Source organism: Spermophilus citellus (assembly GCF_964194105.1).
Source record: "Spermophilus citellus genome assembly, chromosome: 14".
NCBI classification, from domain to species: Eukaryota; Metazoa; Chordata; class Mammalia; order Rodentia; family Sciuridae; genus Spermophilus; species Spermophilus citellus.
The window spans coordinates 21,429,205-21,442,281 of NC_138194.1; the positions used below are offsets into that span (position 1 = coordinate 21,429,205).

A 13,077-nucleotide genomic window follows, 5' to 3' on the forward strand; every position below is an offset into this window, starting at 1 on the left:
GGAATCTCCAAACTGCTTTCCAAATTGGCCGCACCAATTTGCAGTCCCACCAGCAATGTACAAGTGTACTCTTTTCTCCACATCCTCGCCAGCACTTGTTGTTGTTTGACTTCATAGTGGCTGCCAATCTTACTGGGGTGAAATGGTATCTTAGGGTGGTTTTGATTTGCATTTCTCTGACTGCTAGAGATGGTGAGCATTTTTTCATGTATTTGTTGATTGATTGTATATCCTCCTCTGAGAAGTGTCTGTTCAGGTCCTTGGCCCATTTGTTGATTGGGTTATTTGTTATCTTATTGTCTAATTTTTTGAGTTCTTTGTATACTCTGGATATTAGGGCTCTATCTGAAGTGTGAGGAGTAAAAATTTGTTCCCAGGATGTAGGCTCCCTATTTACCTCTCTTATTGTTTCTCTTGCTGAGAAAAAACTTTTAAGTTTAATTAAGTCCCATTTGTTGATTCTTGTTGTTAACTCTTGTGCTATGGGTGTCCTATTAAGGAATTCGGAGCCCGACCCCACAATCTGTAGATCGGAGCCAACTTTATCTTCTATCAGACGCAGAGTCTCTGGTTTGATATCAAGCTCCTTGATCCATTTTGAGTTAACTTTTGTGCATGGCGAGAGAAAGAGATTCAGTTTCATTTTGTTGCATATGGATTTCCAGTTTTCCCAACACCATTTGTTGAAGATGCTATCCTTCCTCCATTGCATGCTTTTAGCCCCTTTATCAAATATATGATAGTTGTAACTTTGTGGATTAGTCTCTATGTCCTCTATTCTAAACCATTGGTCCACCCGCCTGTTTTGGTACCAGTACCATGCTGTTTTTGTCACTATTGCTCTGTAATATAGTTTGAAATCTGGTATCGCTATACCACCTGATTCACACTTCCTGTTTAGAATTGCTTTTGCTATTCTGGGTCTTTTATTTTTCCATATGAATTTCATGATTGCTTTATCAATTTCTACAAGATATGCCGTTGGGATTTTGATTGGCATTACATTAAACCTATAGAGAACTTTTGGTAATATCGCCATTTTGATGATGTTAGTTCTGCCTATCCATGAACAGGGTATGTTTTTCCATCTTCTAAGATCTTCATCAACTTCTCTCTTTAGGGTTCTGTAGTTTTCATTGTATAAATCTTTCACCTCTTTTGTTAGGTTAATTCCCAAGTATTTTTTTTTTGAGGATATTGTGAATGGAGTGTTTTTCCTCATTTCCGTTTCAGAAGTTTTGTCGCTGATATACAGAAATGCCTTTGATTTATGCGTGTTGATTTTATATCCTGCCACTTTGCTGAATTCATTTATTCTAGTAGTTTCTTTGTAGACCCTTTTGGGTCTTCTAGGTATAGAATCATGTCATCTGCAAATAGTGATAATTTAAGTTCTTCTTTTCCAATTTTTATGCCTTTAATTTCTTTCGTCTGTCTAATTGCTCTGGCCAGTGTTTCGAGAACTATATTGAATAGAAGTGGAGATAGAGGGCATCCCTGTCTTGTTCCAGATTTTAGAGGGAATGCCTTCAACTTTTGTCCATTCAGAATGATGCTAGCCTGAGGCTTAGCATAGATAGCTTTTACAATGTCAAGGTAAGTTCCTGTTATCCCTAATTTTTCTAATGTTTTGAACATAAAGGGATGCTGTACTTTGTCAAATGCTTTCTCTGCATCTATCGAGATGATCATATGGTTCTTATCTTTAAGTCTATTGATGTGGTGAATAACATTTATTGATTTCCGTATGTTGAACCATCCTTGCATCCCAGGGATGAATCCTACTTGATCATGGTGCACAATTTTTTTGATGTGTTTTTGTATTCGATTCGCCAGAATTTTATTGAGGATTTTTGCATCTAGGTTCATTAGAGATATTGGTCTGTAGTTTTCTTTCTTTGAGGTGTCTTTGTCTGGTTTCAGAATCAGGGTGATGTTGGCCTCATAGAATGAATTTGGAAGAGCTCCCTCTTTTTCTATTTCCTGAAATAACTTGAAAAGTATTGGTATTAATTCGTCTTTAAAGGTTTTGTAAAACTCCGCTGTATACCCATCCGGTCCTGGGCTTTTCTTGGTTGGTAGTCTTTTGATGGCTTCTTCAATTTCATCCATTGATATTGGTCTGTTCAAATTGTGTGTATCCTCCTGACTCAGTCTGGGCAAATCATATGACTTAAGAAATTTATCGATGTCTTCACTATCTTCTATTTTGTTGGAATATAGGTTTTCAAAATAATTTCTAATTGTCTTCTGTATTTCTGTAGCATCTGTTGTGATATTGCCTTTTTCATCCCGTATGTTAGTAATTTGAGTTCTCTCTCTTCTTCTCTTCGTTAGCATGGCTAAAGGTCTGTCGATCTTATTTATTTTTTCGAAGAACCAACTTTTAGTTTTGTTAATTTTTTCAATAGTTTCTTTTGTTTCAATTTCATTGATTTCCGCTCTGATTTTAATTATTTCTAGCCTTCTGCTACATTTGCTGTTGTTTTGCTCTTCCTTTTCTAGGGCTTTGAGATGAAGTGTGAGCTCATTTATTTGTTGTTTTTTTCTTTTTTTGAGGAATGACCACCAGGCGATGAATTTTCCTCTTAAAACTGCTTTCATTGTGTCCCATAGATTCTGACATGTTGTGTCTGTATTTTCATTTATCTCTAAGAATTTTTTGATTTCCTCCTTTATGTCTTCTGTAACCCATTGATCATTCAGTAACATATTGTTCATTTTCCATGTGATGTAGGATTTTTCCTTCCTTCTTTTATCATTGATTTCCAGTTTCATTCCATTATGGTCAGATAAAATGCATGGTATTATCTCCACCCCTTTATATTTACTGAGGGTTGCCCTATGGCATAATATATGGTCTATTTTTGAGAAGGATCCGTGTGCTGCTGAGAAAAAAGTATATCCATTTGATGATGGTTGATATATTCTATATATGTCAGTTAAGTCTAGGTTATTGATTGTGATATTGAGTTCTATAGTTTCTTTATTCAATTTTTGTTTGGAGGATCTGTCCAATGGTGAGAGAGGTGTGTTGAAGTCACACATAATTATTGTGTTGTGGTCTATTTGGTTCTTGAACTTGAGGAGAATTTGTTTTATGAATGTCGCAGCACCATTGTTTGGTGCATAAATATTGATAATTGTTATGTCTTGTACACTCAGGTGAATTGCAAACTAAAGGGACCCTTGAGGGATCAGCAGACCAGTCTCTCCTTCTATGAATGAGGAAAGTGAGCCTACATGTACTGGCAAAGCTCATGTGGTGACACCAGGTGCACACAGATCTAACTCCTGGTGCCATTTGCAACCCCATATTCTTAAAATAAGGATATAATACCCAGAACACAGAAGCCCACTGATTTAAATAAAAGATTTTAGGACCGATACACAGGGAGGAGGTAAAGTTAACACAGCACAGTAGCACACCTCATGTTTCAGAGATGAAATGATCTCTCAAAGATTTAATGCTCCATTTTCACAAACAATGAAGTTTCTATCCAATTTTCTGATTTATAGTAAAAGGTACTAGCTTAAAAAATGTGCACTCTTCACACTTTTTTGCCTAACTTTTAAAACTGAGAACTGGCTGTTTTTTAGCCCAAGAAACCTATGCCATGCATACACTTTAACTGCATGTCTTAGGAATACATAAAATCTGTGATATTTTGGTAACTTTTAGTGTATTTATAAAATGAAAAGCTCTATCAAAATACACTTTTCACTGGGAAAAATAAATAAAACAAATGAATGGATCTACACAAAGCAAACAATAACTTTGGTAGATTTCAGTGTAGGACAGTCTATAACAAACACATTTGCCCTTATTCCCCCAGAGCTGCTCATCTTCCAAGTTAACAATTTTTAACATTTTTTATCTGAGATTTTATTATGTTGACGTTTCTCATTCCACATCATCTTCAGCCAAGCTCTGAGCACTCACAATTCTCTAATTGTTGGGAGCTTAGTCAGAAGCATCTGGAACACTGGTGGTGGAAGAGTTTGCTGTAACACTTGCAGCAACTGCTGTGGTTGTCCACATACAGCAATTGCGTTTGTCAGATGGTCCACACCTTTCTCATATTCACCTTGAGCTAGCAGCTCTTCACCGAGTTGTATTTCTTCAAGGAAGAACTTCTGAACAGCTTCAGCATCTTTAAGGTCCCGTAACTTGGAAAGCCCAGCTCTCTCCTTGGCAAGCTTCTGTTTCTTTCTTCGTTCCCGAAGCCTGTTCTTGAAGTTGGGGTCGCTCCGCCTTTTGCGGTGGAAGTAGATGCAGTAGCCCATGAGGAGCGCCCCACACACCCGGTGGCGATGGCGCTGTTCCGGCCCACCATCTTTCCTCAGTGCGGCGAAGCCGCCGGGAGCACTCCAAGGAGCCTCGCCGCCCGTCGCTCTGGACGGCGGAAGGAGGAACAGCTTTAGCCAGTTTTTAAACAATTTGATTTTTATCTGTTTTCTAGGGGACAAAATTTACCTCTTACCTTTTTAAATAGTTATTCTGCTTGTGAGGCAGAAGGAAGTGGGTTGCAAGTTGCAGCTTAGGCAACTTAGTGAGACCCTGTCTCAAATAAAAAGTTAAAAGGAATTGCTGGGGCAATAGCTAGTGGCACATGCCTGTAATCCCAGCTACTCAGGAGGCTGAGGCAGGAGGATTGCAAATTCAAGGCTAGCTTCAACAATTAGTGAAACCTGTTTTAAAATAGAATTTTAAAAGGAAGGGCTGGGATGTAGCTCAGAGGTAGATTTGCCCCTGTGTTCAATCCCCAATACTGGGGGAAAAAATCATTCTGAATTTTCTGGAAATTATATTATCTTAAGTCCTCAACAGATCTACTATTTTCTTCAGACTCTTCACACACAGTGGTTTATTTCCTTGTTTGGTGATTTTTATGAGAGCACATTTTTTAAATCTCATTCCATAGCAAATTAGCAATCCAATTAAAGGTGCTCTCAATATTTCCCTTTGTTTCTCTTGCAAACCATAGTGCCTTTTGAACCTGGGAGACCTTCATCAGGGAGTCTAGAATTCTTAACCCTTTTGCCATGGTACAAGTTGATCTCATGGCTTCAGATTTTGCTTTCTTTTGCTTGTTATTTGCTTGTCATCTGTTCTTTTCCATTATACTTTTATCTTTAAAATAGTTTTGTGTTCCATAGCCTATTTTGTAATGCTGTTTTCTGAATAAATATTTTTAGGCTCCATGAAATGTATCATTTTGTAGTAAATAAGACTTCATTTACCTGAACTATGAAGTGAGGAAATTCACTCATAGATAGTCTTTGATGAAGACCAACATCTGACTTAAAATTGGGGCAATCTCCTTTCTTGTCACTGGATATCTATCATGTCCAAGTGGCTGCCTGCTGGGATATGGATCTGTAAATAGATACTTTCTCAAAAAATGCTCCTTATTGTTGTTCTCATCATAATGTTACACTGATGCTTTTCTCAAGTATTGAGTTCTCACATAAAGTAGAAAGGTCTTCTCTAATGGAGAACAGGGTAAAAATGGAAAAAGAGGACTGTTTCTAGGCAGCAGTAATATATTTGGTTTGAGAAAATGGTCATCTTTATGTGTTTTTCAACCACATTTTGCTTAGGGTTTTGTTTTGTGCCAAGAAAAAATTCTGTCTTCTATATTTTGTGGCTAAACACCTGTTTATACAAGTCCAAAAAGTACGTCCTTGAATCTAACTTCATTCCCCCTGACTCAGCCATTTAGGAAGATGAGTACAGTGGATTTCCAGTGAAAGAAAAGTAAATCTTGATCTCTATATGAATCCAAACTTCTTCTCAAAGAACAACTGTGATTTCTTACAGAGTCTGCCTTCTGGTGCAAGATGCCTATGGGATGTTTGGTGAAGTGTACTTAGAAGGTGCCATGTTGAAGGGCAGACAGTTGGAAGGGAAGTCCTGCAGGCTGGCAGGAATGAAGGTTCTACAGAAAGCCACCAGAGGAAGGTAAGGCTGCACTGAAAGTGCATCCAGTTTGCTACAGTGGCTGGTTTTTTGAGTAATCTCTTATTTCTAATATTATTTTTAAAGACAATCAGCCTGGGTCATCCTATATTTTGCCTGTAAAAGAAGGCCAGGAATTGAGTGGAACCCATAATATACCTCTAGGACAAAACTATAATTGAACAACAAAAATAATTATGCAGTTTAGTGGTTCATAATTTTATTAAAATTAAGAAGATAAAATGGAGGTAAAAAAAACATCTGTATCTCCCAGACTCATGAAGACTACACGAGATGAAGTGTCTCTGATATAAAACATGTTAACAGGCTCAGGTTGTGGCTCAGTGGTAAAGCACTTGCCTAGCATGTGTGAGGCACTGGGTTCAATCCTCAGCACACATATGAATAAATAAAATAAAGGTATTGTGTACATCTACAATCAAAATTTTTTTTCTTTAAAAATTAGCTGTTATTAGCATTTTGTTTGCATAAAAAATGTGCTTCACTATCAGTTAGATCTTGTTTACATTTTTCTTAATTCCCTCATTCCTAGAAATTAATATACTTTAGAGACAATAATATTATTTATGCTTCTTCAAATCCTGTTTCAAGTTGGAGTGTTTTGAGATAGCAACATGCCCAGGCATATCTATTTGCTCAGTGATCCTGTCATATACTATGACCAGTTATCTAGTCTAGACCATCCACACTCACCTTTTCAAATGGTCTTCTACATCTACCTCATCAGCTCACCAGAATGCTTAGCATCCTGGAACAAGCTGATGACCACTGACACTTAGTTCATAAGAAAAAAAAAAAAAAAGGAGAAAAAGAAAATAAGAAGATAGGAAGTGTTGTATAAATGTGTTTTAATTCTAAAGATTTGTTTTCTGTATCATTTTCTAACAATAAAGTATCTTTATATGACAATTTATATAAATGAAAATCTAATTTAATAAAAAGACATTTTATGAGCTTTAAGCAAAACTCTTTAAGTTGTTGGATCTTTGTGCTTCCCATAGTAAATAGGCTTATTCTCTGCCCAATGTCATGGCATCTTACACTGAAATGTTTGAATAGGCAGAGGTGTAATGCTGTGTAGATCTAGCCTAAACCACAGCTGTTATATGTCCAATAATCATCCTAACCTGTGAATTAGAGAAAAGAATAAACTTTTTATGTGTGTATGGCACTAGAGATGGAATCCAGGGGTAATTCACCACTGAGCTGTACGCCCATCTCTTTTTCTAGTTTTTTATTTTGATACAGTCTCACTAAGTTGCCCAGGCTGGCTTCAAACTTGTGATCCTTTTGCTTCAACCTCCTGCATGCCTGGGATTATGGGGGTGAACTACCTCACCTGGCAAAAAGAAACATTTTTAATGGAACTAGCTCATCAATATAATGAATTAATATAAACAGTGATTGGGGGGTTCTTAATCTTGTTACCTCTCTTTCTTCAAACAGTATGTTACTTTAGCTCTCTTGATGTTTTGTTTAATTATAGTAATACCAGTTTATACTAGTATCTGAGGAGGGAGGAACCTATTATGAGTATGTAATATTCTGATTTTTAAGTATTTATTGACATCCCCAGTGGTTTGCATAATAACCATTAGTATGGCCATTCTTTTTTTTTTTTTTTTTAGTCTTGGGGGTTGAACCCAGGGTTGCTTTACCACTGAAACATCCCCAGCTCTCTTTATTTTTATTTTATTTTGAGAGAGGTCTCACTAAGTGTCTAAGGCTGACCTCAAACTTGCCATTCTCTGGCCTCAGCTTTCCAAGTTGCTGGGGTTACAAGCATACACCACTGTGCCTGGCCATTGGTGTAGCCAGTCTCAATTGTAAAAATTTACTAAACATTTCTCCTGACTCACTTTAGTTTTCCCACAGGCCTCAGCTCTGTGTCCTGTTCGCATTTCCTGTGGCACCATGAACATGAGTAATAGCTCTGCTCAAGAACTTGTCTTCCTGGAAGTATATTTCATAGACAAGATATGTAGGCCCTGAGAAGATGCAGGAACATTGTATTGATCATATAGATGTGTATTATAGCAAATGCTTCCGTTTTGTGTAAAAAAGGTGTTCAGTATTATAATGTAATTACATTATACATTTTGGGGGGAGTAGGGGAGGATTTGCCCAGATGTTTGGAGAGCCTAGCCAGACATAGGAAAAGTTTGGGTCACATGAACTTGATTAAGGCTGAACCTCATTTCAGTACTTATTAGAATATTCTTTTAAACAGTTTCAGACCCACAAACGTTTGAAGACTAAGAGTAGTTAGGATAAAATTATATTCCTCCCCTGAGACTAATGGGGCAGTTAACATTCACTCCTGCATAGGTATTTAGAAAGGAGTGCCCCTTGACCTAAACCACCCACCTAGGTTTGACAAAGACATGAGTAGATTCCCTCCTGTCAGAAGATGTTCTAGGACCAGAAAGCTATTCTGACTGAAGAGTGCAACAGTTCTATTTAGAAATACTGCTGGGGATAAACCAACATGACCAAGCCTGGATCAAGGGGTTATTGGCTCTAGGAAGTTCATATGCCTTCACCATTATGCTATACGGACATAGATATATCTAATATTCATCCAAGTCTTTATAGATTACTCTGGAAGCCTAACTACTCTCTACAATCTTTCCACAGGAAATTTTTTACATGGCAAATGTACTGAATAGTCCAAATGATTCATTTACCAATAAACTTTTTCTTCTTTTTTTTTTTTTTTTTTTTTTGGTGTGTGTGTGTGTGTGTGGAACAGGGGGTTGAACCCAGGATTTAACACATGCTAGGCAAGTGCTCTACCCTTGCAGCCTAATTTACCAATAAATTTTTAACCTCTTTCTGTATTTGAGTTGCCGACAAAATATTTGATACTTTTTTAAGGTGTGATTAATTTCTTTATTTTATACATTTAACCTTATTTTGATATGTAGCCATCCAAATACATATTTAGATTCTCCTTTTGTTCCTTTGGAAGCTATATTTCTTCAAAACAAATTATTAAATAGTTTTGGAATGCTGGACATTATAATTGCCTATTAGTGACATCATCCGTTGTCAGTTATCCACCCATGGCCCAGTAAACACAATATCGTCTCTCTTTTTTTTTCCAAAGAATTGTGTTTCGTAGCAACTCTCATAAACTTAACAAAATAAATTTTTTGTAAATCTTAATGAAATCTGCTTACTTTCAAAAATTCAAGCTAAATTATTAATTTTATAATTATAATACCTTATATAGAAAACAACTTTTTTGTATGTGCCTACAATCTCAGCTACTTAGAAGGCTGGAGCAAGGGTATCACTTGAACGCAGGAGTTCAGGGCCAGCCTGGGCAGCACAGCAAGACCTTGTCTCAAAAAACCCAAAGGAAATAAATATTTTTTACAGTTAAAAGATAGTTGTATGTTTGGGCTAAGTCATAAAGTCCACCATATTTTATCTGTTCTGTATTTCTGGTGGTGGTACATCACTCATCCCTACTTGCTATTTGAGGTCCATATAGAAGGAGACTGAAGGCCACAGAACTGTCCTTGCAGACAGATATGCTGCTGGAGTACTGCAAAGGGAGCATGACTAAGCTCCCTGCCTCAGTCTAGAAGACTTACCAAAAGACAGCCATCCTGACTTTGTTTTTCTATGACATTTGGAGGATCAAACCCAGGGGTACTCTACCACTGGGGACACACATACCCCTGCCCTTTTTATCTTTTTAATTTTGAGAAAGAGTCTCAGTAATTTGCCTAGGCTGGCCTCATATTTGCAGTCTTCCTATCTCAGCTCCCCAAGTCGCTGAGAATCAGATATGCACTACCAAACGTGGCTTCGGTAACATATTTTGGATTTGAGGGTCTATACTGACTGGTCAGAGTAAGAAGAGTCAGAAAAATCGCCCCAATTTAAGTTTAAAAACTATAAAATTTTCAAAGCAACACTGGCTACTCATTCTTACTGGCATAATGCAGGTCCTGCCTACGCTTCCTTCCTCTCCAGAGTTTTTACTGCTATTTATCTAGTGCTGTTCTTCCAAGGCACACCCTGACCTTTGTCCTCACCAGTGGCCTGTGCAACAGTTTAGTAGGTCAAACAAGCTGAGAGGTAGCGTTGCTTTGGTGTCATGTGTATGAATGTTATCTTTCTTATTGTTAATTATTCCATGGTTTTATTTTTATATGACAGGACAATAATGAGAAAAAGAACAAAATTTTCATGAAATAAGTTTAACTTATAATAGATATGGAAACAATAACTAACAAATTCAATTATTTGGCAAAGGGATAGGAGATCCTCTTTCAGTTTAAAAAATTGACATATATAGTGGTGCACACCTATAATCCCAGCTAGTTGGAAAGCTGAGGCAGAAAGATTGCAAGTTCAAGGTCAGCTGGGCAACTTAGTGAGAACTTGTCTCAAAGTAAAAAAAAAAAAAAAAAATTGGGGGAAGCAGGTGTTGCTGAGTGGCAGAGTAATTGCCTATGTGCACAATCCCACTGCCAGGGGGAAAACATCCTACAGGTTTATTTTATTTATTTCCTATCCAGTTAAAACAAAGACTACTAATCTCTGAATCTAACATATATTATTAATTTGTAGGTGCTATTTTTTGCAGGGATCTTGATGGTCCCTTTTAAAATAATGTACTGGAGAAGATTTTATTAGAGACTTTTTAGTTAGTACTCAGTGTATAGAGAAGGCTCTGCCTCCGTACTGAAAGTAACAAAGAAGGTAATTGACAAGGTGATTGACCTTGTATTGCATCCTTTTAAATGGAAAGCAGGACAGGCACAAGTACCAGAGCAGTTCAAGTGACTCGATAGGTCTTAGCTGACTTATTTCAAAAGATTTCATAATAGAAGTGAGAATAGAAATGATATGGCAGAAAGAAGGCTCTTTAAATAGACAACATAAGATGTCTGTGAACATATAAAAGTAGGATTAAGAGAGATACATGTGAAAGGAAAGTAAGAGGATTTATTGAAAAGAAAATTCACTCACTTATTCAGTAAACGTCATTTAGTACATCTTTGTTCTGTGCCCCTGGGTAGTCACTGAGCTACATATGATGCTAGATTTGGAGGCTTTACCCCCTAAACCAGAATATACTGAGGTATTAAGTTAGTTAGATAAAAGTCTTAAATCTGAATATTAGGAATTATACATTGAGCTGGGAGAAATTGGGGTTCTTATGTGGGGGGTTTTTTTTAGTTTTTTTAAAATTAATTTTTAATTTATTTTAATTAGTTATACACAATAAAATGCATTTATGCACTTTGATATATCATACATACATGTACGTGTTGCAGAATCATATTGGTTATGCAGTCACATATATACATAAAGTAATAATATCTGTTCCATTCTACTATCTTTCCTATCCCAACATCCCTTCCTCTTCCTTCACATCACTTCCCTCTACCTGATCTAAGGTAATGCTATTCTTCTCTAGTGCCCTCCCCTTATTGTGAATTAGCATCTGCATATTAGAGAAATCATTCAGCCTTTGGTTTTGTGGGATTGGCTTATTTCACTTAGCATGATATCTTCAACTCCATCCATTTACTGGATGCCAAAATTTCACTCTTCTCTAAAGCTGAGTAATATTCCATTGAGTATATATACCACATTTTCTTTATCCATTCATCTATTGAGGGACACCTAGATTGGTTCCATAGTTTAGCTATTATGAATTGAACTGCTATAAACATTGACACAGCTGCATTACTGTAGTATGCTGATTTTAAGTTCTTTGGGTATAAACCAAGGAGTGCGATAGCTGCGTCAAATGGTGGTTCCATTCCCAGTTTTCTGACAAATCTCCGTACTGCTTTCCATAGCAGTTACACCAATTTGCAGTCCCACCAGCAATATGTGAGTGTACCTTTTGCCCCACATTCTTGCCAACATTTATTGTTTCCTGTATTCTTGATGATTGCCATTCTGACAGGAGTGAAATGAAATCTTAGTGTAGTTTTGGTTTGCATTTCTCTAATTGCTAGAGATGTTGAACACTTTTTCATGTATTTATTGTTCTATTGTACTTCTTATTCTGTGAAGTGTCTGTTCAATTCCTTAGTCTATTTGTTGATTGGCTTATTTGTGATTTTGGTGTTAAGTTTTTTGAGTTCTTTATATATCCTAAAAATTAATGCTTTATCAGAAGTGCATGTGGTAAAGATTTTCTCCCATTGTGTAGGCTCTCTCCTTATGTTATTGTTTCCTTTGCTGAGAAGAAGCTTTTTAGTTTGAATCCATCCCATTTATTGATTCTTGATTTTTTTTTCTTTTATTTTAGGAGTCTTGTTAAGGAAGTCAGATCCTAGGCCAACATGGTTGAAGATTTGGGCCTATTTTTTCTTCTGTTAGGCACAGGGTCTCTGTTCTAGTGCCTAAGTCTTTGGTCCACTTTGAGTGGTTTTTGTGCAGGGTGAGAGGTGGAGGTTTAATTTCATTTTGCTACATATGGATTTCCAGTTTTCCCAGCACCTTTTGTTGAAAAGGCTATCTTTTCTCTACTATCTTTTTGGCACCTTTGTCTAGTATGACATAACCATATCTATGTGGGTTTCTCTCTGTGTCCTCTATTCTGTACCATTAGTCTACAAGTCTATGTTGGTGTCAATATCATGCCGGGTTTTTTTATAACTCTGTAGTATAGTTTAAGCTCTGGTATTGTGATGCCTCCTGTTTCACTTTTCTTGGTAAGGATTCTGGGTCTCTTATTTTTCCAAATGAATTTCATGATTGCTTTTTCTATTTCTATGAAGAATGTCATTGAAATTTTAATAGGAATTGCATTAAATCTGTGGCCATTTTGACAATATTAATTCTGTGTATCCAGGAGCATGGGAGATCTTTCCATCTTCTGAGATGGAAAGAAAATAAATTTCCTCAATTTCTTTCTTTAGTGTTCTGTAGTTTTTATTTTAGAGGTCTTTCACGTCTTTTGTTAGATTGATTCCCAGGTATTTTATTTTTTTGGAGGCTATTGTGAATGAGGTAGTTTTCCTAATTTCTCTTTCAGTGGATTCATCACTGATATATAGGAATGCATTCAATTTGTGGGTGTTGGTTTTATATCCTTCTACTTGGAATATTCTGGC

The 13,077-nt window shown here is 36.7% G+C and overlaps 2 protein-coding genes across 3 annotated transcripts in view; one reads left to right on the plus strand and one right to left on the minus strand.

The window, feature by feature from the left end:
- SPIDR (scaffold protein involved in DNA repair) overlaps window positions 1-13,077 on the plus strand; it is a 423,741-nt gene that overhangs the window by 352,788 nt on the left and 57,876 nt on the right. For both annotated transcript variants that reach the window (XM_081265658.1, XM_081265659.1), the window contains one exon: window positions 5,825-5,965. In XM_081265658.1, coding sequence (XP_081121784.1) covers window positions 5,825-5,965 — 141 coding nt within the window. The remainder of the gene's footprint in view (window positions 1-5,824; window positions 5,966-13,077) is intronic.
- Window positions 3,349-4,397, minus strand: LOC308633123 (mitochondrial import receptor subunit TOM20 homolog). The gene has a single exon (XM_081265661.1). It carries the CDS (start codon window positions 4,285-4,287, stop codon window positions 3,940-3,942), a length of 348 nt encoding a protein of 115 aa, XP_081121787.1. The 5' UTR covers window positions 4,288-4,397; the 3' UTR covers window positions 3,349-3,939.